Source organism: Bombyx mori, chromosome 18, assembly GCF_030269925.1.
Source record: "Bombyx mori chromosome 18, ASM3026992v2".
In the NCBI taxonomy this organism is placed as follows: Eukaryota; Metazoa; Arthropoda; class Insecta; order Lepidoptera; family Bombycidae; genus Bombyx; species Bombyx mori.
In genome coordinates this window covers 15177326-15203679 of record NC_085124.1, presented here as the reverse complement: position 1 = coordinate 15203679, position 26354 = coordinate 15177326, and the positions used below count along the sequence as shown (strand labels likewise).

General features: G+C 39.9%; 1 protein-coding gene and 1 long non-coding RNA gene across 2 annotated transcripts in view; one reads left to right on the top strand and one right to left on the bottom strand.

Annotated features, from left to right (window-relative positions):
- Window positions 1–10996: 10996 nt before the first annotated feature.
- LOC101739448 (connectin) overlaps window positions 10997–26354 on the bottom strand; it is a 100036-nt gene continuing 84678 nt past the window's right edge. The window contains exons 2-3 of the mRNA XM_021347608.3: window positions 15359–16394; window positions 10997–14841 (exon numbers count right to left, since the gene is read on the bottom strand). Coding sequence (XP_021203283.2) covers window positions 14342–14841; window positions 15359–16385 — 1527 coding nt within the window. The 5' untranslated portion in view covers window positions 16386–16394 and the 3' untranslated portion in view covers window positions 10997–14341. The remainder of the gene's footprint in view (window positions 14842–15358; window positions 16395–26354) is intronic.
- LOC134200596 (uncharacterized) lies at window positions 23553–26132 on the top strand. The gene is made up of 2 exons (XR_009975584.1): window positions 23553–23743; window positions 25954–26132. It is a non-coding gene; the product is annotated as an uncharacterized LOC134200596 (long non-coding RNA).

The window sequence follows — 26354 nt, the reverse complement described above, 5'->3', positions numbered from 1 at the left end:
TGGCGCGCGTTGGACCGATCCGCCAAGTGATGCATGACGCGGACCAATTGCAGCGTTGTCGAGTGACCGCTACGAAACCCGAATTGCTCGGGTCTGAGAAGGATGTGCGGCGACATCCTTCTCAGCAGCAGCCGCTCGAACAACTTGCCCACGTGCGACAGCAGCGTGATCGGACGGTAACTGGAGGGATTTCTCCTGTCCTTGCCGGGTTTGGGCAAGGCGATAACCTTGCCCAATTTCCAAATTCCCGGGAAGTGTCCTGTGGACAGAATGGAGTTGAACAGCCGTGTCATATATGACACGACCGTTTCAGGGAAGTGGAAAAAAGCGAGGGAGGGAATACCGTCCTCGCCCGGCGCCTTGCGCCTCTTCATCCGCTTGATGATGAGGCGCAATTCGCTGGGAGTGATGAGATCACCATCTCCCAACGGTGGCACCGGGGAGGAGAGTAGGCTTGCTACGCTCTCTTCCACCGATTGGTGGAATGCGGCCTCTGAGGGTGCAGAGTCATTTGGAGCGAACTGCCGCTCCAGCATTTCGGCCAGGATATCGGCGCGGGCCTGAGCCGAGAAGCATCGGTTGCCCCTCTCGTCCACGAGTGGACAAGTCGGGGCAGGCCGATTTGAGAGCTGGCGACAAAGCCGGTGGAGGGATACTGAGGAGGGGTCCTCGCGGGCCTCCTCGATCCTCTCCTGCCAGGCATAGCCCCGAAAGGTGCTAATCTTTGTCGCCAGCTCCGCTTCCAGCTCGTTAAGCTCGCGCTTTATCCTGGGACAACGAGTTGTCGCCCAGAGCCTCCTCAAGCCCCTCTTCCGGCGAATAATCGCCTTCAAATGGGCCGGGAGTATACCTCTGGGCCCGCCGCTGGGCACAAGAGTCGTCGCCTGGTCGATCGCTCCCCTGATGGAGTCAACAAGGCGGGTTGCCGCATCGTCGACCCCATCAGGGGTGTTGGGGTCCTGAATCACGGGAAGGTCGACTAGTCGTCTCTTAAAGAGCTCCCAGTCGACCTTCGGTCGTAGGGGCGAGGTCGCAACCCGGGTGAGCCCCATTCCCAGTGTCACCAGGACAGGGAGATGTGGGGTACCCAGGTCGTACAGTGCCTCGATCGTTACGGGGCACCGTAGCCCCTTGTGCACACACACATCCAGCACATCGGGCTGATATCGCGCGGCGGTCGGGATGTGTGTGGGTTCGTCGGGGCCGACCACAGAGTAGTCGCCCCTATCGGCATCTTCTAACAGCCGCCTGCCCACTGCTGAGTTAAGTCGGGAGCCCCACGCGACGTGCTTCGCGTTGAGGTCCCCGACCAGCAGAGCTGGGCGGCTGTCGTGATTCAGGGCCCGTCTTATGTACTCAGGGTGAAATTCAGGCCCCGGGGGTCTATACGCGGCATAAATCCGCATATCTCCCCCCGAGGTGTGTACCCTCACACCGACTGACCTTGTCGATGTGAAGGACAGCAAATCCAACTGATCATGCACCACGTCCCGCCTGACGAGGGCCGCAGTGCCCCTGAACGGCCGCCCGGCAGGGGTAAGCTCGTCACGTCGGTACATGAAGTAGTTTGGAATCCTGAACGCATCCTGAGGACGTAGCTTGGTCTCGCCCAGGAGCACAACCTCTGGGTTATACTCCCGGGCGAGAACAAGCAGGTCGTTCTTTCGGGACTTTATCCCGTCGGGGTTCCAATAAATGATGCGCAGCTCCTGGCTAGCCATTGAACTGCGCAATCATTCGGTAGAACCCCGACAGGAGCGCCCCGAAGGGACTGGCTCCCGAGGCGATCTCACGGATTACTCCGGAGATCACCTCGGACAATTTCTCCCACAGTGCGAGCAGCCATGCAGCAAAGCCGGCAGGCTGGGAGGCCTGTCGACCGCTGCGGCGCTCGCACTGAGGGCGGGGGGGGAGGGGGGGCTGAGATGTGCCCGAGATGGCTGGTTGGGCCTGGGGCAGTGGGGTCGTTCCCGATTGTGAAGTCGGTTGAGAAGTTGGGTCGATGGGTGGGTTCACGTCCACCTCCATTGTTAAAGGAGCCGGTGCAGTAGAAGCACTCACCACTGCATCCCGTTGGGCTCTCTTCCTTAATTTTTTTTTTATTTTTTTTAGTCGATTTTTTTTTTGTTTCGGACCTGATAATTGTGGGACTTGAGTTCCAGCACGAGCTGGAACACTGCTATTAGGATGGGGCAATCTAACAGCGTGTGAACCACGAGGGGTAGGAACAGGTATACCCCGCCGCGGAGCGTTGGCCTCTGCCATCAGCGTTGCCGCTGATGGATTGGCCTCCACTGACACGGCAGGGGGGATGGGTGAGGACGGGGGAGGGGGTTGGGGTTGGGAGGATTTCCCTTTCCCTTTCCCCTTCCCCTTCGGAATGGGAGCTACAGAAGGAGGAGGAGCTGTGTTCCCGGATCGAGGCACCAACGGCGCAGGAGGAGGGACGGTTACTCCCATCATCCTGGCCCTCTTGCGGTAGACCGCGCACCGCCTGTCGACGGCAGCGTGATCTTTCCCGCAATTGGTGCAGGAGAATGGGCCGTCCCTCGGCCTCGGGCAGTCCGCTACGACATGCTCCCCGGCACATCGAACGCAGCGGACCGCTCGGTGACAATTATTGGAGGCGTGCCCGAAGGCCTGGCAGCGATGACACTGCGCAGGCCCGCGGGTTGGTCGCCATCCCTCAATCGTCACCCCCGGCAAGTACAGCAGTTCATTGACTGCGTACAGGCGGGCGAGGTCGTCCTTCGAGAGGTGGTCCAAGGCTACGTGGAACACGCAGCCCGGGCGCCCTCTCTGGGACCTGATGCACCTGGCGTGACGAGCCGGAAACCCCAGCTCCTTCAGGGCATCGGTTACTTCTGCCGCGTCAGTATCGGCAGGGAGGCCCCGGACAGCCACCTTAGTCGGAATCTCCCCTGTCAGGGCATAGCAGTACCATTTTATGGTACCATCCCTGGCAGAGGCCTCCGACAGGTAGGCCTGGACCGCCCTGTATTCCTCTACCGACGTCGGCAGGAATCTAAAGCCGGCGCCGAAGGGTCGCACCGAGGGGGCGCGACCGAGGCGCTCCCTAATGGCCGCCATGTGGCGGGACCAATTAGGAAGGGCCTCCACCATTATTGGCGGATGTCGGCGCAGCTCCTCTTGGGCACGACCCTTCGGCCTCGGGGGAGGGACATGAGAGGATTGGGATGTCCTCTGGGTGGAAGGAATACTCGGCCTAGCTGCCATGGCAGCATAGGAGGTAGAGGGAATGGGGTTAGGCATAGGGGCGTGACGTGGTCTGGTGGACTCGAGGTCCATGTACCTGGTGGAGTCCAGGTTACCCGCCGTGCCGCTTAGGGCGGGGGCACCTCGGGTAGAGTCCACCGGGATTGGGGATAAAGTTGGGGAAGGGGAGTGAGGAGGGGTTCTCAATTGCCTAGGAGCAATCCCTGTCCTGGCGGGTGCTCTAGGCTTGGGAACGGGTTGGACTGGGATTGGACTCCCAGAGGGGGAAGTGGATCTTGACGAGGAAGGAGTGATAGACTCGGTAGAGGAGTGATCCGTGGACGTGGTCACGCTCTCTTCTCCCTCCGACCTGGAGGAAGGGCCTATACGCGGGCGTTTATCTTGGTCACCCGATGAGCCTCGGTCAGACTCTGACCTGGCCTTCTTCCGCGGCCGAGAGGGCCCGGAGGGATCGGCCGACGAAGGAAAGTTACTTTCCACCGATACGATCCTCAGGGATTCCCTGGCCGCGGCCGAAGGCCCGGACGAACTGCCCGCACCGGGTCCCATCGGGGCCATACGGATTGCAGGTGTTGGGGTTGGTGTATGACATTCCGGCATTGCCTGTCGTCCCTTATGAGACGGGCCGGGTGTGCTGATAGTTGGGGGTGGGTTCCCCCCCGACATGATTTGGCCGAACTATGAACGGCCACTACGGCTGGCGGTACATCCGTACTACTATTGACGACAACGACCGACCCTCCTTGTTGTTAGGATTTTCAGTGTAACTGATAATACTAAAAGTAATCGTTAATCAACTAAAATTAAGATAAAAAATATAAAATGAATAATGTAAAAAAATTTTGACCCGAGCCACTCTGTGGGCACCCTCCGCGACCGGCTACCGAGTTGTACGTGGGCAAACCAACCTATGGGAAGAAAAGTAAATGAACAAAACAAAACAAAAACTGACTTACCCTCAGGAGCTCCAACTCGATCGGCTTATACAAATATGGTAAGGAGAAACTATGATTCCACCCCAACTTTAAATAAGAGGGGGATAGAATACTACCAGCTAAAATAATTACTTTAATAAATATGAAAAAATAAAATTAAAAGGAGAAAAGAAATTAATACTAATAAAGTAAAAATCAAACGGCCACGACGGGAGAGCCCACAGTACGTCCCGTAAAAAGCAAAAGAAAATCACAGAAATATAAACCTAATGATAGTAAAACTGGACTGAACTACTAAAATGGTCACTTAAGGAAGTCGGTCGGTTCACCAGTATAAGGTCAAAAGAATTTACTAAAAAAAAAAAAAAAACACAATTTATAATTTACTAAAAAATATTAAAGTTATAGAGGGTATATCTAATTTAAACTATTTTAATTGTAAATAATTGCCACAGTGGCGCTAGTATACAGTTGAATAACTACCCTATAATAATGATTACTAACTACTAATAATAAATCTAATTATATGATATCTTAGGTTAATTGTAAAATAATACGGAAAAGGAATTTAAATTAGAAAAAAGACAATAAAGCTATATTGGAAACTTATTAACCTAAGCACGGAACTAAATACGGGGTTCCCGACGCCGCCGCGAACCGCCACCATAGTTCAGCTACGCGGGTTTAATAACAGCCCCTCCTGACCCCGAAGGGTAGGGGAGGACTGGGAACGGACACAGATGGCCAGACTCAGAGGCGCTAACGTAACTCGGTTTTTATTCTTAGAATAAAATGAGTACGCAGCTTTTCCAGGCTGAACGACAACTACCCGCAATTAACTGATGTTAAAGAAAGAAAGTGTCGAACAACTCACCTGTTCCCGGGTCCTTCGTCTCACTGTTCGGGGCGTTTCCGCTCCGAGACAGCAACTCCAGATTAAACACGCACACACTTGGGCACACACAATTGTACAGCACTAAACAATCGGGGCCTCGTAGCACTGGTGTCCCGGGCGATAGCAACGTGGACTGAAGTGTTGAGAGTGGAGCGTATCTGGTCCTATTTAAGTTGTAATACATAATTACTTTGATAAATATTAAGTAAACAATACCCGATTAACACATTTAAATGTATTAAGTCAAAATTGTATACCAGTTCTTCCATATCGTTAAAAATTTTTTTACGACTTTGTTTCAAACAAGGACAAAGAATTATGTACCCTAATGTTGGACACGACTGTGTGCGTCTCCTGTAAATGAGGCGAGCCTTATTAAAAATTCAGCACACAGTCCCAGAAATCATGCAAAACTTGGGATCGGACCCCTAATTAATTAGATGCAGGACGCTTACTATTTCAATGCAAAGTATGTCTCGTTGATGTAATGATAATTTACGTTCAAGGCATGACTGCAGAACAATTTGTGAAATAAGGAACTCTCTTAACGCTTTAACACGCCGTGATATTTTTCAATAAAAGTAGAAGATATATTTATAGAAGATATATTTATAAGCAGATTAGCTCAACAATCACCTGATGTAAATCTACTAGCACCAAAACTTCTGTTAGTAAATTTCAAAATGAGAATGCCGCATTAAGATATGAAATCGAAGTCTTCATTGGATTGTATAACCAGCTTACCAAACTCTTCGAACCGAGAAGTCTGACTGTGTCAGGGCAAAAATAAGCAGATTGTGGGTACCCATACGAGCTCATCTTATCACCAGTTACAATCATGAAGTGCCAAAAAATATGTTTTTCCAATCTTAGGTTTCAAGTACGGCAGTCATAAATATGTTTATAGATATAATCTATCCTTGTACTGCCGATTTTCTTTCAATGAGATAAACGCAAGAAGAAAATGGCTATAAGGATGTCATTTATCCTCCATATTAAATGGTTTCCAGCAAGAATATTGTCTTGTGTCATATGAGATCAGATCCCAAACATCTTAAACAACATTAGTGAACGGTCAATTCATTCGTTTATCGTCTACTTTATCTATACTAATATATAAATCTACAGTGCTTTTTACGGATGTTCCGTTATAACTACTGAACCATGCATTCGATATACTTGAAACCTGGCATCCATGTAGAAAATACATGTACTTAATGGATGGGCTAATATTTATATGAAAGTTGGACTCCTTACACCAGTTGCGGGGGCGTTAATGATGAGAAAATTTGTGGGGGTGAGAAATAATAATGTTAATTTTAAATGGCTAGCGAAGCGGACGGGTACAGCTAGTCTTTAATACAAATGTACGTATGTGAACGGCCGGTTCGTTCCTTATCGTCTGGTTCGTGTACGTCTTTTAGGAAGGCATTGACAAGTACTGCCTGCCACTAGTCACGTCTGCTCTCGTTTCATTTCTTCCTTTTCGAATCACCTGTCAAATCTGTCTTAGTCTATGTCCAGTCATTGTAGGTCGTATGTCCTCTCAAAGAGGTTGCACGCTACGCCAATTAGAATAACTGAAACAATATTAAATCAAAGATACTACTGTGTACAACTCTGAGCCATTAATTGAAAACAGTACTTACCGTATTAAGATACCTTTAAATATCGAGAACCCTTAACAGATTTTTTGGTTTTTATAAAATGATAGTAAGTTAGGTAAGTACTGAAGATGCGGCAGATGAAGAACCTACAGGATTGGATAAGATCAATCTACCCATCACAGTTAAGCTTTGGAGCTTAAACTGTTCCAAATGTATTACATAATTAATAGTCGTAGACAGCACACAAGCGATATGAGAAAAAAAAACGAATTATTTTTAAAAGACGGCTTTATTTGGGAATTGAACGTGAACACACTCATACAGTATCTGGATTCTCTAATCAAGACAAACAAATAGATCCAAAATATATCAGAATTGATAGCAAAGCGATCATGTTTTGTTGATTAATATAAACCCTATAAAACAAATAATCCTTATGAAGCAACAACAAAAGCACTAAGCGATCACAATACAAATAATTTAGGGATGTGATGAAAAATGGCACAAAAGATTCAACTCGTTATAATGACGACCTCTAACAAAGCAGCGTAACAAACTGAGACAAAGGGGAAAATGGGTCGCCGGTAAATATCCACATTCATATGAAACGCGCCAATGGGTATTTGATGAGAGCCTGATTAAATACCACGTCACACATCGTCTACTTTTAACTGTGTCTTTGGGAATTTTTGTGTGATTTTCTGAACAATTTGATTAACTTTTGTTTAAGGTCAACCGATTTTGAGGGCGAGGTAATTAAATGTATTTGTCTTTAGGTCTATCGTGCATGGAATTGTTTATGGATAAAGGTTTATCTGGGTAATTTAAGGCGGCTGTCTAAAAAGGTTTGCTGGTTTTCGAAAACGAGCTCATACCGATTTGGTTTCTATCGTCATTCACATTGATCGATTTGTAACAGTAATAATTAATCGAATAGAATTAATTAAATAGATATATCTACCTATATAAAAAAATGAATTGCAGTTCGTTAGTCTCGCTAAAACCCGAGAACGGCTGGACCGATTTGGCTAATTTTGGTCTTGAATTATTTGTAGAAGTCCAGAGAAGGTTTAAAATGTAGATTAATATGAAAATGCTTGGAATTAAATGAAAATAACAATTTTGTTTTTCCTTTGATATGTCCCCCGTCGGACGGATTCCATTTTGTTTGTTTTAAGTTTGTTTTATACAAAAGTTTAGGTCTTTTATTTATAGATTGAGGCACTACGAAATCTGCCGGCTCAGCTAGTATTTAAAATATATAAAGCACTTAACTAAAGCAATGATGAAGTAAAAATAGTACACAATAGCATAAAATTAAAAAAAAATCTCCCTTGAATGATTTAATAATATTTTTTTAAAAATTGCAATAAGGTGTGTTTGATATTTTAAAGCTACATGAATAAATAGAACTTCTGAAAATCTGCATTTTTTGTTAGTTCCTCAGCATAATTTTAGAGCTAATAACTTATTCATGTCTACTACAGATGTAAAGCAAATCTGTTTGGTCGCTTCAATTATCGAGTCTTTGCAAGTTGTACCCTCACGCTTTCCCTGGAGACGTTTTGAATGAAAGCACCAGATATGATAATTACACACTTCACTAACATTTTGGCACTTAAAAACGTATACAGAAAAGCATCATCCAGTATATATATATTATAGCACATAAAAAGCCTTATTGTTAGTCGCAAAATAACTCGTAAAAAACTTTTATTATTCGTCATTGTTCTCATGTAAATTAGGTATTAAAAGCTAGTTTATTGAACTTTATAGAGTTGTAGTGTTTATCTAAAGTCATGCAATTTGTGTATACATGAGTATTCAAAAAGTGGGGGCAAAATCCTGATCGTAAGATCCGTTATCTTAGAGTTTCAGTACTCTCTCGCCAGTTAAAGCCAGATAATCTGAAGAAAGTGCCTATTCCAGTCCAGAAGTGTTCACGCCCTCAAGTTCGAAGTCAAGGACACTCGGTACGTAACACAACTGTTACTGAGGCATCAACTTCATGGCTTACAGTAGCAACGGGCTCATGTTGTTTATCACAGGCTTCTGTTCTATGATATCGTGAGCATATTTTATTTGCAGAAGAAGAGGGGTCGTCATACTGCCTTACAGGGGCACGGGGTGGGCCTCAGGGTGAACCCTATTGCCCGGGCATGGGCTCCCTGCCACTTGGACAGGGGTGATGCAGAAAGAAATAGGGGAGGTTCGGTATGTGTGCAATGGAGGCTTGATGAGGAATGGCGTCCGGCTGGAACCCTCTCGTGGCGTCGAGTTGTCATTTGCTTCTATTTTCGATTTTATTTTCAGATAAAAATCTACTGTAGTTTTCAGTTTGCTCAGGAAGCCCACCACCATCATTCCTCATAAGCGGAGTGAATTGATTATTAAAATCGAAACGATTTTGTATAAAAATTTTAAAACTGTAGAATACACTAACGATTCTGAAGGTTTTGAATAGTTTTAATGATCGGGCAGTTAAAATTTTAATTGTATCACGAACTCACTGAACCAATTTTAATTAAATTGTTCGATCGGGTCTCGATTATCGGTTCTAAACGAATGACAATCACAGAAGTCGTTAAACTACTTGAATTTGTTTTAGAGTTTTTATTCTGTTAATCGACTTTAAAATTGGTCCATAACATAATATTTTTTTACCAGAACGATTGAATTATCGAGTCAAGTCTGTCTGGATTCTATATGTCTGTGGATGTTTTTGTCGCTGTCGAAGTCAGGACATCCTATGCCATACTCCATACTTTTACTGGTGGTAGGACCTGAGTCAGCACACGTAGGTACCACCATCCCGCATATTTCTGCTGTGAAGCAGTAATGCGTTTCGGTTTGAAGGGTGGGGTAACCGTTGTGAGTATACTGAGGCCTTAGAACTTATATCTCAAGGTGAGTGGCGCATTTACGTTGTAAATGTCTATGGGCTCCAGTAATCACTGAACACCAAATGGGTTGTGAGCTCGTCCACCCAACTAAGCAATAAAAAAATAAAACTTAGTGATTGTCACCGCTGATATACATAAATGTGGAGGTAAGGTTAATTTTAGAGCTCATTGGTATGTGGCCGAAATTATACGGCGGATGAATGTCGGATTGTAAAATATATATAAAAATGCGATATTTTAACTACAGCGGCCCGTATACACGATTGACCTCTGACAAAAGATCAAAACAAATTTACCTTATTACCTCTTCTAAGCTCAATCCAAAATCAGCTCCAAATATACCTCTTAGTATGTATAAAGCTATAAATGCGTCAGACCCAGTGAGCACACATCTTTACCTACGAGACCCTCGGCTAATTAAAACGGTATTAAAGTTTACTCACTCGGGTGCTGTAAAAACTTTCCTCGCTCGCGTTATGGAGGCTAATAAGGTGTGAAAAATCTCATCTCTAGAGGATGTGGGGTAATGGTTATTTAAAGATGTACGTAATGTTTATAATTCAAGGTAATTGAGGGCTCGTGGCACCTGTTCCGGAATAAAATAGATTAGAATGTAAAATCTACTTTAAAATTAACTACTTTGTATGTTTATTACATCGCTCGTAAAGGCCCCGATAACTTGGAGAAGCTGATGGTAGTTGGTCAGGTTGACGGGAGAAGATCACGCGGACGCTCACCTATCCGCTGGTCTGATCTGGTTAAGACGCTCACCGGCCTACCAATAACCGAGGCTATAAAGACCGCCGAGGACAGGAAGACGTGGGGAAGCATTGTGCATCAAGTGGCCCACATTTTAGATTAGACACGACCTTCAGTAATGAAGAGACCGACTCAGAAGAAGAAGACAAAATATATTTATTAATTTACCACTTTAGCATGCCTAGGGTGCGGTTCTTATGTCGTTTATTACGCGAATAGTGAATATATATATAGGTATAACCATTTTACGTGATCAAGGTTTCCGCTTAACAACCAGAAGATATGCAATCCTCTTACAGCTTTGCTTATAGCTCATACACACACATCTTAAAAATTGTTTTCCCTTGTTATTCTGTCTAATTAGAAGAAAGTAGCAGATAACGCGATGGAATCGATAGCTCAGAACAAAGAAATATGGTATGGCAGGAATATAACGTAGTAACTTAGTATTCCAGATGCAGGGACACGTGATAGCAACAAAAAACACACTACTTCTTTTAGCGTTAGATTTCAAATACTGCTGATAAAGATTTAGAAGGCAATAAAATATATGCCGATATTTGTCGTAGCTTAGTTATTATAATACAAACCTCTTCTTTTACATCGGATTCAACAAGTCTGTTAAAAAGTCCTTTTCGTTTCCATGAATAAAACAAGATCTCAAACATCAACCTTTAATGAAATTGTTTTTAAATTAATAATGCATTAGAATTTACAAACTTTTCTTTTTTATTTACACTTACCAATTTTAATATTTATTGATATCTTAATTATTACTAATATTTACTTATATAGTAAATCGAGTTTGAAATTTGTAATGATTTTGGAATTTTTATTTGAATGATGAATTATTTATTGTAATTGAGAAAAGAATTTCAAAATCATTAAACCAATAAGCCAAATACTTATTTGCTAATTATAAAAAAAAATAAAGCTAATTTTTCAAATGTCACACAAGAATTATCCACCAAGATTAATTATTATTAGCTTTACACAACTCACAACCCACGTAGTGCTAACTACAAAGTGTCGGAATATAAATGTGAAACAATGTGTTTTACACCATTGAATTAATGGACAAATCTCGTGTGACTATTGAAAAAATATATATTTATTTTCAACAAATGTCAGTTTTATTTTTATACTTGTGCAAACGCATTGTTGAAAGATTTAATTAGCATGTAATACGATGTTTTATTCTCTTCTGTTTTTTTTTTTTTTTTGTTATTTCTAGATATGTGGACGAGCTCAAGCCCACCTGGTGTTAAGTGGTTAGTGGAGCCCATAGACATCCACAACGTAAATGCGCCACCCACCTTGAGATACAAATTCTAAGGTCTCAAGTATAGTTGTTCTGTTTTGGACATTTGAGCGCTGTTACAGAAACCGCGGAAATCGAGGTGAGATCTCGTCAAATTAAAACGCGTATTCAAATTAGTTGTCTCATGTATATGGTGAGGTGTCTTATATCCTAAAAAATACTTTATTTTTTTAAATTTTAAAACTAAGGCAATTAAATTAACAAAATAATTCATAAATTCATCAAAAGATCTTTTAAATAAATTAACTTAAATTTGTTATTTAAAGATACAAAAGTGCCTGCATGCTATCTGGATGATTACCTGTTTTCGACCCTAAATGCCCAACTTGAGGCTTGAGGTTGAACTCTCAGTTTTATTATAATCACGACTATCCATTTGGTAGAAAGGCTCGAATATTCCATGGCAGGAACAGGTAGAATGGAAGTAAATTTACGTGCTAGCTCACAACACATCCTGCCATGAGTAATGTGTTTACCATTCACGCTTGCAAGCTTCGCTCATGCGAATGACTGGACGCTTTGTATAATTGTTAGCGTTTGCAAAACATCGACGTAGAACAGAAGCTAGTAACGATACAAATTTTGGATTACCATTAGAGGCGAAGGAACTTACAGCCCATCAAACAGAGAAGTCACTTGACTGAGCACAACTTCATTTCACGTGTCACAAGCTAAAACGATATTACCAGTCACAAAAGCAATAGGTGTTTAGATCAAAGTGAAAAATATTAGAACTAGCTGACCCGGCAGACTTCGTAGTGCCTCAATCGAGAAATAAAAGACCTAAACTTTTGTATAAAATAAACTTAAAGCAAACAAAAGGAATCCGTCCGACGGGGGACACATCAAAGGAAAAAGGAAAAACGAAATTGTTATTTTTATTTAATTCCGAGCATTTTCATATTTATCTTCCTCTTATCCTTTTAAACCTTCCCTGGACTTCCACAAATAATTCAAGACCAAAATTAGCCAAATCGGTCAAGCCGTTCTCGAGTTTTAGCGAGACTAATGAACAGCAATTCATTTTTATATAAGAATATATATTATGTATGGATTTATTTCTGAATAATTAATTCCAAGAAATCGTGAACGATTATTGTGGTGAAACTTATGACAGGTCTATCTATGTCCAACTGTGGAAGTAGGTGGGCTGAACAAAAAAAGTTACAATAAATTACTTGTAGTTACCGCGAGTACATAAAGACAACTACAACTGATCAATAGCGCTTTTAAAATATAATATAAATAAAATCCATAATCTATTTATTTTTAATTAAAATTAGTTTAAAAAACTATTTAGTTTGTCACGTCATAAGTGTCCTGTTGTCTATTGTTGCTCATTACTGTCGCACAGGGCCAAGGTTTGTCCTTGTGCCACACTGCTGCTTACAATGCAAATGAGTGTTTCATATTTAGCGATAATCTTTGAGTAGTGCGGTAAACTATGTACCTACAGTCCACGCTCAACAGACCACATCGTGGGGCATTGCATCACGACCTAAATATAAAATAAGTGAAATTGGCAACATTCCAAAAGCAAGCATTAGTTGTAAATGCTTTTAACGTTCCGATTTTTATTGGTTTTATGGCAAAAAATAGAACCATTCAACGGGACTTCCACAGATCCGAGAGTCTAAAAGATTAATGTTAGTTGTGTGTTATTGGGTGCGGTATTATGTGGAGAACTCAGCGAGCTTATTCGGCACCGCTGCTTATACCATTTACAGAATTACTGTAGCGTTTCTGACAGAAAATACCGATGGACACACTCACTTCTTTTATTTATGACTAGCGACCCGCCCTCGCTTCGCTTCGGAAACATTAAAACACACATGAAACCAAAAAATAAAAATTAAAAAAAGTAGCCTATGTTCATCAGGGACAATGCCGGCTTCTAATGGAAAAATAATTTTTCAAATCGGTCCAGTAGTTTCGGAGCCTATTCGAAACAAACAAACAAACAAATCTTTCCTCTTTATAATATTAGTATAGATACCTGAAAGGTATTGAAAATTGTAATCATTGTAAACTATTAAGATATCGTTGATATAAATTTGCAAACTTTCGATTTCTTTTTGGTTTTTAATGAGCAGTGACTAGCTAGCTAACTTGGGCTAGCTTCTTAGTAATCTAAATGGCACATTTGAACTAGAGCATTATTGTTAAGGCGTTCAGGGTTAGTTATCTGAACGTTTTTCTTTTGTATAAAACTGAAATAAGATTTTCCATCAAATTATATTAACAACAACATAATTAATACATTACAGAAACTGTCATACTGAGATGTCCTAACATAGGATTATGACTAGCGGTGAAAAAATCTAAGTTTATTTATTTACATCAAATTATTTACATTAATATTATATAAATTATTATCTAAGACATTTTACATTGTACCCTTACTAATTTATTTTAATAAAATATTTGTAATTTAACAACAACATGGGTGAAAAACAAAACGTTTGAGAAAGTATTACTTTCAGAATGTTTTCTTTTGTTTTATTTAAAAATACTTACTTAAATTATATCACATTTTTACAATTACACGTAACATTTATATTATTCATAAGTCCATAGAATTCGAAGTAGAAAATGTAACTGGGGCAATGTCCTTCCGCAAAAATGTATAATTACAACAATATAAACTAAAATTACTTAAAGTAAAAGTAAATATTATCCAGATGTTAAAAACAAATTGATAATAATATAAATGCGGAGTGTATGAACAAGAGCTGTTTGTTCATTGATAGTCTAGTCGAGGTTGATTGTATTAAATTTCTATAATCTTTGGCCTCGTTTTGTGAAGGATACGTGTAAGTACGGTCGGTGACGCTTTTCACGTCTTGAGGGCAGGGGAGCGTCTCCACCGGTATCTGTAAAAGAGTCCTCTCATCGTCTTCTTTAACAGATTTAGGTTCATCAACATAAGTGTCTTCCGTTTCATCATGAACAAAATCATCTGGATTATCCGAATAATCTTTCATTTCACTTTTGACGTCGACTTCGTACAAATCGTTTGAGCCGATAATATTCCTTTCGAAATAAGTAAAGTGTGAACTCAAAGATGGGTCGCCCGTGAATTTGCAAACGAAATTCTCGAGTGAGGTTCGTACTTTGACGCTCTTCGCCTCGTGACGTAGCTTATGCATCCATGCGAGATGGCAGTCGCACGCTAGCTTATTCCCTGTAACAATCGGAGCTTTAATTAATCCCCCAATTGAATAAATGAATAAAGGTGGTGAACGGCTACAGAGACTAATTGATTTTTATTTAATAATTTAAATTCTATGGTGACGTGCAGAATTTGAATTGCGTTTGAATTTCGGAATGGTCTTTGTTGATTCGTTTTTTAGTGAACAGATAAATCCATGAATGAAGTTTGAGGATCATTGGATCGTTTAAGAAACATTTTTCCAATTTAACTGAAGACCCTTTTAGTAAAAGAAATAAAAGGTTTAAACCCTTTCTTGGATACATCTTTGAATAGCAATATTGAGAGATTAGACTTCGCCACAACCTTTAAACTCTTAATTTGTTATTTTTATTCGAGTTTATAATATTCGTTTAATTGAAAACCTTAAGGGTTAAAAGTTAACAAAAATACCAAATAGGATTTTTATAGAACTTCATTATGTACATAACTTTTATTACATAACAGAAAATAAAAAACTAAAGCATCTTTCACATAGTTTCTTACGTACCTTTCAAATAGATGTAGCTATTTTGATTCTTCAAATTATCATAAATGGGCCTTAGATTATCAAACGTGAACCTTTTAAGCTTGTTATGCCGCAGGTCTAACGCTGACAATCCCCTGACGCCTTCAAAGAGTCCATCAGCAAGTGTCACAAGCTTGTTATGACTCAGGCTCAACTTCCGCAATTGCGATAACCCATCAAAAGTCCTCTGAGCCAAGATATAAATCTCATTATAATCTAACAACAACGACTGTAAGTTCCATAACTCCGTGAACGTGAATGAATTTAGGACTGTCAGTTTGTTTCTTCTTAAATCTAAACGCTTCAGGTTGGCCAGGCCGTCGAAACATTCCTTCTTCAGTTCGCTCACGTTGTTTCTGTCCAGTTCTAAGTCTGCAAGATTGACTAGATGTTTGAAAGCGCCATCATGTATGACACTTATGTTATTACTTGTCAGATACAGCTTCTGAAGAGACGGAAGCTCGTAAAACGTCTCCGAAGCCAGCTCATTTATCCTGTTCTCATCTAAAGTAAGTACAGTCAAATTTGGCAGGTTGTAAAATGAATGCTTACTCAAGATCACAATTTGGTTCTTGGTCATGGTTATTTCGTTGACTGATGTCATGTTGACAAAGGTGTAGCTGTCTATTTTTCTTATTGAGCTGTATTTTATGGCGAATTGCTTAATTTTCCTTAAATACCTGAATACTTTGGACGGCACAAAATCCAAACCACCGTCTGCTCTTACATTAAACGCTAGGACCTCAACGTTCGACTGAGAAATGAAACTCGGCCAAAGTGGATCCGATTTCTCTATACCGCCATTAAAGACCCAGCATTCTGTTTTGATAGCTTCATTTATCTCTTGACTATATTCGCAATAGCAATGGACCTTAGAATCACGATCGCTGATGTCACAGATGTTGGTCGCTGGTGGGGTTTTGTCTTTCTGCTTCCTTCTGTTGGCGTCCATTGCTTCTATTGCGAAAAGCAACAGTAGCAGGGTAGCGGGTACCTTATGCGCCCGCATACCTCCCACCTGCAAAAGACAAAAGTAAAGTTTATTCCAAATAGAAATGCAATTGTGGTCCTACGGCATCTGTGTTATCTTCTCTATGATAAATTGCCTATAATTATGCCCTTTTTCAGTGACATTAAACATAGATGAAGATACAGCCTATCTAATGGTATGCAGGCACCGTCGCTCATAGACATCAGATATATTATTGGCAGAAACAAGCCATTTCCTATCATTAAAAACTGCCTTGCTACGTATCGCTAGTTTAGCTTTATTCTTGAATAATGTGGCGTATGCAACGTGAGCTTTAAGTTTTTTTTATTTTTTTATTGCTTAGATGTGTGGACGAGCCCACCTGGTGTTAAGTAGTTACTGGAGCCCATAGACATCTACAACGTAAATGCGCCACACACCTTGCGCACATATTTACAGCTTATTGTACCTAGTCAGGTCATAAGTATTGTCACACAGTAAAAACTTTTCTTTTAGAATGCTGGCCACAAAAAAGTTTATTGAATTCGAATTTCGAATTGTTCATGAAAATAAAAATGTATACTTTTAGAATTTTACTCATTTTTAAATATGGAGTGGACGCTTATAGAAGACCGTGTTGCAGTTATTGCGTTGCATCGTTGCGGTTACGCGCCAATTCAAATTTTTAACATACTGAAAAATTTGAATATAACCAAAAGATTCGTTTATCGTACCATCAAACGATACAATGAAGACTCTAGTGTAGATGACAGGTCAAGAAGTGGTCGCCCTCGGTCTGTTAGGACTCCAGCAGTGATAAAAGCTGTGAAGGCGCGAATTCAAAGAAATCCCAAACGTAAGCAGAAACTGTTGGCCCTTCAGATGGGGTTAAGCAGAACCACGGTGAAAAGGGTGTTAAATGAAGACTTAGGGCTTCGGGAATATCGAAGAAAAACAGGACATCGTTTGTATGCTCGTCTAATAGACCTGAGACTGAAGAGATGCCGCGCTTTGTTGAAGCGGTACGCGGGAAAAAATATCGGGAAATTCTTTTTTCGGATGAAAAATTTTTTACCGTATAAGAGAGCTACAACTAACAAAATGATAAGGTGTACGCACAGAGTAGTGAAGAAGCGAGCAACCGTATTTCGCGTGTCCAACGAGGTCATTTTCCATCCTCGCTCATGGTATGGTTGGGAGTTTCTTATTGGGGCTTAACAGAGGTACATTTTTGTGAGAAAGGTGTAAAAACGAATGCAGTTGTGCATCAAAATACAGTCCTGACGAACCTTGTGGAACCTGTTTTTCATACCATGTTCAATAACAGGCACTGGGTATTCCAACAAGATTCGGCGCCAGCTCATAGAGCGAAGAGCACACAAGACTGGCTGGCGGCGCGTGAAATCGACTTCATCCGGCACGAAGACTGGCCCTCCTCCAGTCCAGATTTGAATCCGTTAGATTACAAGATATGGCAACACTTGGAAAAAAGGCGTGCTCAAAGCCTCATCTCAATTTGGAGTCACTCAAGACATCCTTGATTAAGGCAGCCGCCGATACTGACATGGACCTCGTTCGTGCTGCGATAGACGACTGGCCGCGCAGATTGAAGGCCTGTATTCAAAATCACGGAGGTCATTTTGAATAAACTTTAGTGTCATAAGAATCTATGTTTTGTTAAGTTCATTTTGGTATATGAATGGTTACATAATGAATAAACTTGTTTCAATTATTTTACATTAAACATGTGACAGAATTTATGACCTGACTAGGTATATTGGATCAAAATTTTCAATGCCTTGTATTGATTTTTCTATTGCCAGTAAGTGAAATGTCGTTAGAGGCCATGGTTGAATAAAATTCGTAATGTATTATGAATGTTTAGTTCCTCATAAAAAGTCTTCAGAGTTGTGAATATTTTGATACTTTATACTTTAAATGTGCAAATTAGTCTGACCCATAAATAATAGTTTATTTAATTAGTGATCAAATTTAATTTATAATTTTCATTGTGATATTCTTTGTTGGTGCTAATCATAAAAATACGATATCCAAGTTCTTTTAATTTTTATTTGTTTATGCTTAGATATTTGGAGTACCGGCCCATCTGGAGTAAGATGGTTACCGAAACCCATATATATCTACAACATAAATACCGCCAACCATCTCAAGACATAAGTTCTAAGATCTCATTTTTTACATTGGCATTAAAACACTCTTACAGGATCATAGCTTCACTGACCGAGGTAAACGTGCTGATGTGTGAATCATACAAGAGCCAAGTAGCAACAAAGCTTCATGACGAAAATAATATTCCCAAAACCTAATATAATTTCTCTTACAAACTTTTCAGGAAAGTCCTCAAGTAATTAATCTTGCCCCCACGAGTATAATTGTGGAATACTAATTAAAAAGTTTAGCCTCTGAGCTAAAGATTCTCGTGACGTAATATGTTTAGTGGAAATGGAATTTGGATTCTTCAATTAGAAAGAAATAAAAGGAAATAAAGAAATCGATCCAAACTTTTGTTTTATCACTGTCAATGGACAGTCAAATCATACGTACTAGTATGGTATTAGTAGAAGTAGCTAATATTTCTCGTAAAATACCAGCTACTTCCATTTGACAGAAGAGGGCCATTCGGATTGTCGATAATCTCATTCACGTGGATCGTTTGGAACCTCTGGGTCCGAGGAGGGACTTCGCTTCTCTCTATATATTGTACCGTATGTTCCATTGGGAGTATTCTGAGGGATTGTTTGACATGATTCCATCATCTCGTTTTTACTATGGCACTGTCCACTAACGGAGTCGAGTTCATCCATACTACCTAGAACCACTGCGTTTGTCCACAGTGCGCTTGTTTTTATTACTTAGATGGGTGGACGAGCTCACAGCCCACCTGGTGTTAAGTGGTTACTGGAGCCCATAGACATCTACGACGTAAATGCGCCACCCACCTTGAGATATCAGTTCTAAGGTCTCAGTATAGTTACAACGGCTGCCCCGCCCTTCAAACTGAAACGCATTACTGCTTCACGGCAGAAATAGGCAGGGTGGTGGTATCTATCCGCGCGGACTCACAAGAGGTCCTACCACCAGTAAATTTCGATCATTTTTATTTATTTAGATTATTTTTAAATTTCGATTAGTATTGTTTCGAAGTATATGATTATGTAGGTTCTTAAACTTTGTTCACAACCGATATTCAGCATAAAGCAATAATAATAATTATGTAACGACACATAAAACTCGCAAATTAATAAATTTAGCTAATAATTTGTGGCAGAGCATTATTGTGTGTCTGCATGTACATGCTGCCGTTTTTTGGTGCGAAGCGATGAATCTTTCTGATGTAAATGATGGCAGTAAGGTGAAAGCAGTTAAAAGTTCAACTTCGAGCTCCAAGCTCCGTTGCGTCATTCACTTTGTCATTCTTATGTGCTCAAACGGGCTGATATAGAGTAGTCGTAACGTCTGTCCGATTTTAATTCTATTCTGTTCTACTAAATTTCTATTCTATTTTATTATATTTCTATTCTATTCTACTACTTTTTTTTTCTTTTTATTGCCCTTTAAGGCAGACGAGCATACGGCCCACCTGATGGTGAGTGGTTACCGTCGCCCATGGACTTCAGCAATGCCAGGGGCAGAGACAAGCCGCTGCCTACCGAAAGGTTTCTGCAATTACCAATGCTAGTAAGCCACTAACCATACGAAAATCAGTAAAGACATAGAATAAAGCTTTGCCGAATAAAACCCATTAAAACGTATTCGAGTTTAAGCTTGTTGTTAATGAACATCAGAGAAACTATTTTAAGTACAGGATTATGTAAACATGTTTAACGGGAAGTAATCGGCGTTACAGAGGAGTTAATGGAAAATGATGGTACCGGATATTAGAAGCTTGGGTACTGACAATACATTGAAGTTCGTTTGAAGTGCTTTGTATGTACTAATAAATTTTTGGCTATTATGTATTTTCACACAGAATTATATTATGTATTATTAAGCTATTCATAGCTTTTATCGCGGGCCTTGAGCGCGGCGACCGAATCATGAAATTCCGTAACGAAAAAAACCTAACACCCCTCACTCCGCCTACCATGTAGCTCGCGTTCAACACATTCACACGTTGCGCTTGTGTAGTGTTTGTGAATACGCGCGTGGCGTGACGTCACACTGAATGCGCATCATGAAAAGTCTGCCCATCTCTCTCTCGCGCGGTCTAGCTTATGAGTGTGAAGGGGACAGTTAATGTTTTGCTTTTATTAATGTTTAATATATCGTGTTCTTGTTTTATTGTTGTTTTAATATTGAATTAACATTGTCTAATTATAATTGCATAAGTTGATAAAAAATGCTATGCAATAGCTTTACCGCGGCAGTTCCCGAGTTGCCACACGTTTGTTTTTATGTAATATGTATTATCACACAGAATTATTATGTATTTTCGTAGCCACATGTGTCATCTGTTTTAGTCGACGCAATCCGACATCTTAACGAAACAATGATTAACGATCAATAGCTTTCTCGACGTTTTAGCATAATTATTTGTTCAGTAATCCCCTATAGTGATTCTCATTACAATGACGGAAATTTACTAAGACTTCAATGGGCTTTTCCAAAGGGACGAAAAATTAATTTTCAGTGGCTTTGTTCCATTCCAAACTTGTGTATATCCTTAAATGCTAAGCGAATAATTAAATCAGTCATATACAGTTGATATATATATATATATATATTTGCTAACCATCACGCCACGTTAAATGGTCCCATGATAAGTTCGTAAAGAACTTGTTACAGGTACCAGATAACGGAAATAAATGTAAGATTTTTATTATACACATACATATATTTAATATACATCCATAACCCTGGAAAAGACATTTATATTTATCATACAAATATCTTCCCTTGGCGGGATTCGAACCCGTGACCCCCTTGTGTAGTGACCATGTCACTTACCACTACACCAGACGGTCGTCTGTAAAAAGTAGTTTAAGTGTTAAAGTAGTTTTGCACTGACTGAATAACAACTGTAACTTTTGCATCTTTACCATTTATACTGAAAAGAAGCATTTATCTGCGATAGAAATAAGTCAGTAGCCATTAATAAAAAATATTGTTATGCCCCTGCGCGAGTATTAGAATCCAGGGTGGATCTATCAATAGCCGTTTGTCCGAATTTCAATCAAATGTATTTTACTTCCCCGCTATTCTTTCCAGTACTACTAAGTTAAAGTGGTGTTTAATCTTCATCTTCTTTCTTTCTCTGTTCGGTTGCTAATTAATTCTGAGTCCTGCTGATTCTGCCACGAAGGTCTAAGGAGAGTTTTTGATATATACCTGAGGTTGGAGTTGTTCTATGTAGATCGTAGACTTAAACAGACAAGTTGATTGTAATGTAATCTTCTTACGATGGCTTACAACACCCTACCATTAGCACTGACGAGTGTTGTCTCTCATTGTTACTGTAACAATTATTTGCGAAAGCTACCAACTTGACTGCCTCAAGATCATTATGACAAAGTATCATTATGTAGTAACGTTTAGTGTAACTATATAAAAGTACACGAATAGAAAAGCCTTTTTATGAGTAAAAGTTTAAAAGTAGTAAAGTTCAGCTTTCTGTTATGTGAATTGTTCACGACCGTAGACAGTATCTTTAGATTTATTGCTGATAGTTCAAAAGTTTATATTTGCTTATATTGTGTGATAAAACCTTTTTTTTTTCTCAAATGTAAGTGAATTATTCGCGAAGCCCAAAACATTATCATAGATTTTGTAAAATACTGCTACATTTTTATCACCACGATGAATGAATAACATTACACCGGTAAGAATAACGCCATCGTCATGAAATAGCAGAAATGAATATCGAGATAGTAATATCGAGAACGCTAGAGAAGTGTAACGCCATCTATTATCAAATAGCGGAAACACATATCGAAACGACTCGTAAAAGCGTTGCAGGAAGGCAATTAGTAATCGGTTTCGTTCGAAGCGAAATAGCGAACAGATCACCTGAAGCGAAGCGGAAAAAGTGAATTGAGAATTGTAAAGCGTTCATAAAGTGTTCTAAGTGATAAATAGAGTTTTAATTTGTACCTCGGTGGAAATTTTATTTATTCCAAGCCCTAGCTATAACAATACCGTCATCATCTATACATATAAATAAAATTGGATTCTGTTTGTAATATTGAAATAGCCTCTTTTTACTACATGCATCTGAATATATTATTATATACGGTACATACACCAAAATAACATTTTTTACAATTTTTGTCTGTCTGTCTGTTTGTTTGTTCCGGCTAATCTCTGGAACGGCTGGACCGGTTTTGACGGGACTTTCACTGATAGGTAGAGTAACTTAAGCTACTTTTTTTTTAGACTAACTTCGCCCCGCGGCATCACTCGCGATACGACAATAACCGCGGGCAACATCGCGGGACTCAGCTATCAATAATAAAATTTAATGTTTCCGAAGCGAAGCGAAGGCGGGTCGCTAGTCATCCTATAAAATTGATTACATTATGCAGCATCTTTACGCAGTTCCTTTTAAAAACACATATTGAAAATAAATCCTTGGGAGATGGCTGAAGGAATTATTAAAAACACATTAATTTTGCTCGCACTGCTCGAGAGGGGTCTGTCGGCTCAGTTGCTTTCTTTAGCTGTTTATTTTAGTACAAACGGAGCGGTACGGAAGTGGTTTCTACATTACCATTTATACTTTTGTATTGTATCATATGTACTGTCTGTTTACGTTTCGATTTGAAACACATGGGAAATGTAAGCAAGGTATACCTTATATATATATATGTAAAGAAAAACCTTTATTATTTAAAACTCTTTAGTTTTTAACACTGATTTTTCTTGAGCTTCATTCAGTGTCCCCGAATGAAATCTGTCATTGAGTAAAAATAGATTCAGTTTTGTATAGTTTATTAGTACTGTTTAAGTGTATGCTGTTTAATTTTTAATATTAATTTTAAATGAGATTAAGGGCTTTAAATATGATTTTCTTATTTCATCACACAAAACACAAGTCAGTCCCTTATTGTTTATTAATTCTAAAATACTAAATATCATTATATATTATTATATCATCTGTAGATTGTGGTGTCTTTAGGATTCTAACTATTTAGGATCAAAGAGGTGAATGACCACTTAATGCAGCAAGTTTTTTTTTTAGCTACAGAAGAAAAGCAGAAGATATTGATTTGCGCGGTACTCTTCCGCGAAAGAACTCCCGATTTTATTGGTGTGCAGGCTTGAAACGCTGCGCCGTATTCTTGGCTTACTTGGCTTGGCTTTTGTAGTCGTCGTGGCCTAAAGGATAAGACGTCCGGTGCATTCGTATTTAGCTATGCAACGGTGAGCGAATCCCGCAGGTGGGTACCAATTTTTCCAATGAAACACGTACTTAACAACTGTTCACGATTGACTTCCACGGTGAAGGAATAACATCGTGTAATAAAAATCAAAACCCGCAAAAATTATACTTTGCGTAATTACGGGTGGTAGGACCTCTTGTGAGTCCACACGGGTAGATACCACCACCCCGCCTACTTCTGCCGTGAAGCAGTAATGCGTTTCGGTTTGAAGGGTGGGGCAGCCGTTGTAACTATACTGAGACCTTAGAACTTATATCTCAAGGTGATTGGCGCATTTACGTTGCAGGGCTCCAGTAACCACTTAACGGCCGTCTGGTGTAGTGGTAAGTGACATGGTCACTACACAAGGGGGTCGCGGGTTCGAATCCCGCCAAGGGAAGATATTTGTATGATAAATATAAATGTCTTTGTCAGGGTTATGGATGTATATTAAATATATGTATGTGTATAATAAAAATCTTATATTTATTTCCGTTATCTGGTACCTATAACACAAGTTCCTTACGAACTTATCACGGGACTAGTTAACGTGGCGTGACTGTTAGAAAATATTTATATTTATTTATAACATCAGGTGCGCTGTGAGCTCGTCCAACCATCTAAGCAATAAAAAAACTTAGGGTGGGGACCTTTGTAACAAGAATAAATAAATATACCCAATACATACCTTACATTATCTACTGTTATTCAGATAAATAAGTATCGGCATTTTACTGTTAAAAATCGATTATACTTATATTTTGTATGTAATTGTATTTTTCTCAGCCCTGGACACCGTCACAATCTTCTAATATAATTTATCAGTGACTTAAAATAATACAGCACATTTATGATACTAAAATCCATTTACAAGAATTGAGACTTAGAGCATTTCATAATCCTGTGCCTACTGGTATCCAAGGATTATAAATGTCAACGACCTTTCATAAAATAATACTAAGCAAATTACGGACCGTTCGAAATGATTAAATACCAAAGTTTTGGCCTCAGAGCAACAGATTAATAACGTTTAACAATAACAAATGGGACCTCTCGGACTCTGCCGGTGTTTTATTGCTCGTGTTCTAAAAGTATAAGTTAATTTTGTTCTGTTTTATTAGTCGACTTCGAAATTGACGTGTTTATTGCATTCGATACTTTGGTTTTTGATTTGTGTATATATAAATTGTTACTAGGACTAACGGGTCTGTGGAATGATATTCTACATAGGACTAAAGATCCTCTCCGCCGCTATTCCATAAGATTAATCCAATCTCAGAACCAAGATCAAACTCGGGAGGCACAGTGATGCGCAGTTAGCTCAGATATAATATTTAGTGGTTATCTGAGATCATGAAAACACAAAGAGTGGCGGGTTAACGAAGTGAAAATATATTTATAGATGATAGATGCTATATTTTTTTTATTGCTTAGATTGGTGAACGAGCTCACAGCCCACCTGGTGTTAAGTGGTTACTGGAGCCCATAGACATCTACGACGTAAATGCGCCACCCACCTTGAGATATAAGTTCTAAGGTCTCAAGTATAGTTACAACGGCTGGCCCACCCTTCAAACTGAAACGCATTACTGCTTCACGGCAGAAATAGGCAGGGTGGTTGGTATCTACCCGTGCGGACTCACAAGAGGTCCTACCAATCTCACTTAAAACAGAATACTACCTAAAGACCACAAATATCGTGCAAAGAATGCATCGTCGAACATAAAGACGCTTTTCATCGTATCATATTTGCGACTAATTTAAGATATTACGTCTATGGACTGAAAATCATAAATACATATTATGAAGGATTCATAAATATGTCGGAGACGGTCATTAGTTTGGTAGCTAAACGAAACGCAGCACGATTCCCGAGAGATGGCAGAACTACTGCGGTATCGTCGGAACTCGAATAACTTCGTGCTACAACAGAACCTAGCCGATGGAGGCGCGTAGACGCCATCACACTTACCAACCAGCCTTCTTGAAGAGCGCTGCCTCCGTCCTAAGAACTGTCATTGGATTTAGTTTGCTAACACCAAGAGAAGATTTCTAAATTGTTCTAAGACAACAAACGTGATTGGTGTACTCAATGTTTCTCTTAGCTCGATCATCCTATTCGCCCCTATGATGTCTCACGATGGTGTTAATAATGTGGTCTCTCCGACAAATAAATAAACGTACTCAAAATGTTGGGTCCTGGATTACTTTGTTGTAAATTATTACAGGTGCTTACCAAAATCTATTCTGTAATGTTTCAAGACTTCGTTCAAGGGCTTAGGTACGGATCTACAAGTTATTGTGATTACGTTTTTGTCTAAATCTGTATATTAACAGTGATAAATTACGACCAGCCAGTAAGGCGACAGAATATTGTTTTTGTTTATAAAGTTCCAAAAACCAAACAGTTTGATTGAAAGACATTTTGTTTGTTTTAAATTAACTAGTGACTGAGATTTAGATTAAGATTCGTTTTATGTCTTGTATTTAGTTTTCGTTTTTATTTATTGAAGTGAAAACTTCTTTAGAATCGTTGTGATTTCAAACCGGATGCAACGGAAAAAACGACAGGTAAGAGACACAAATACAAAAATGTGTAGGATGAAGCCAGCAAAGAATGAGACAGAAA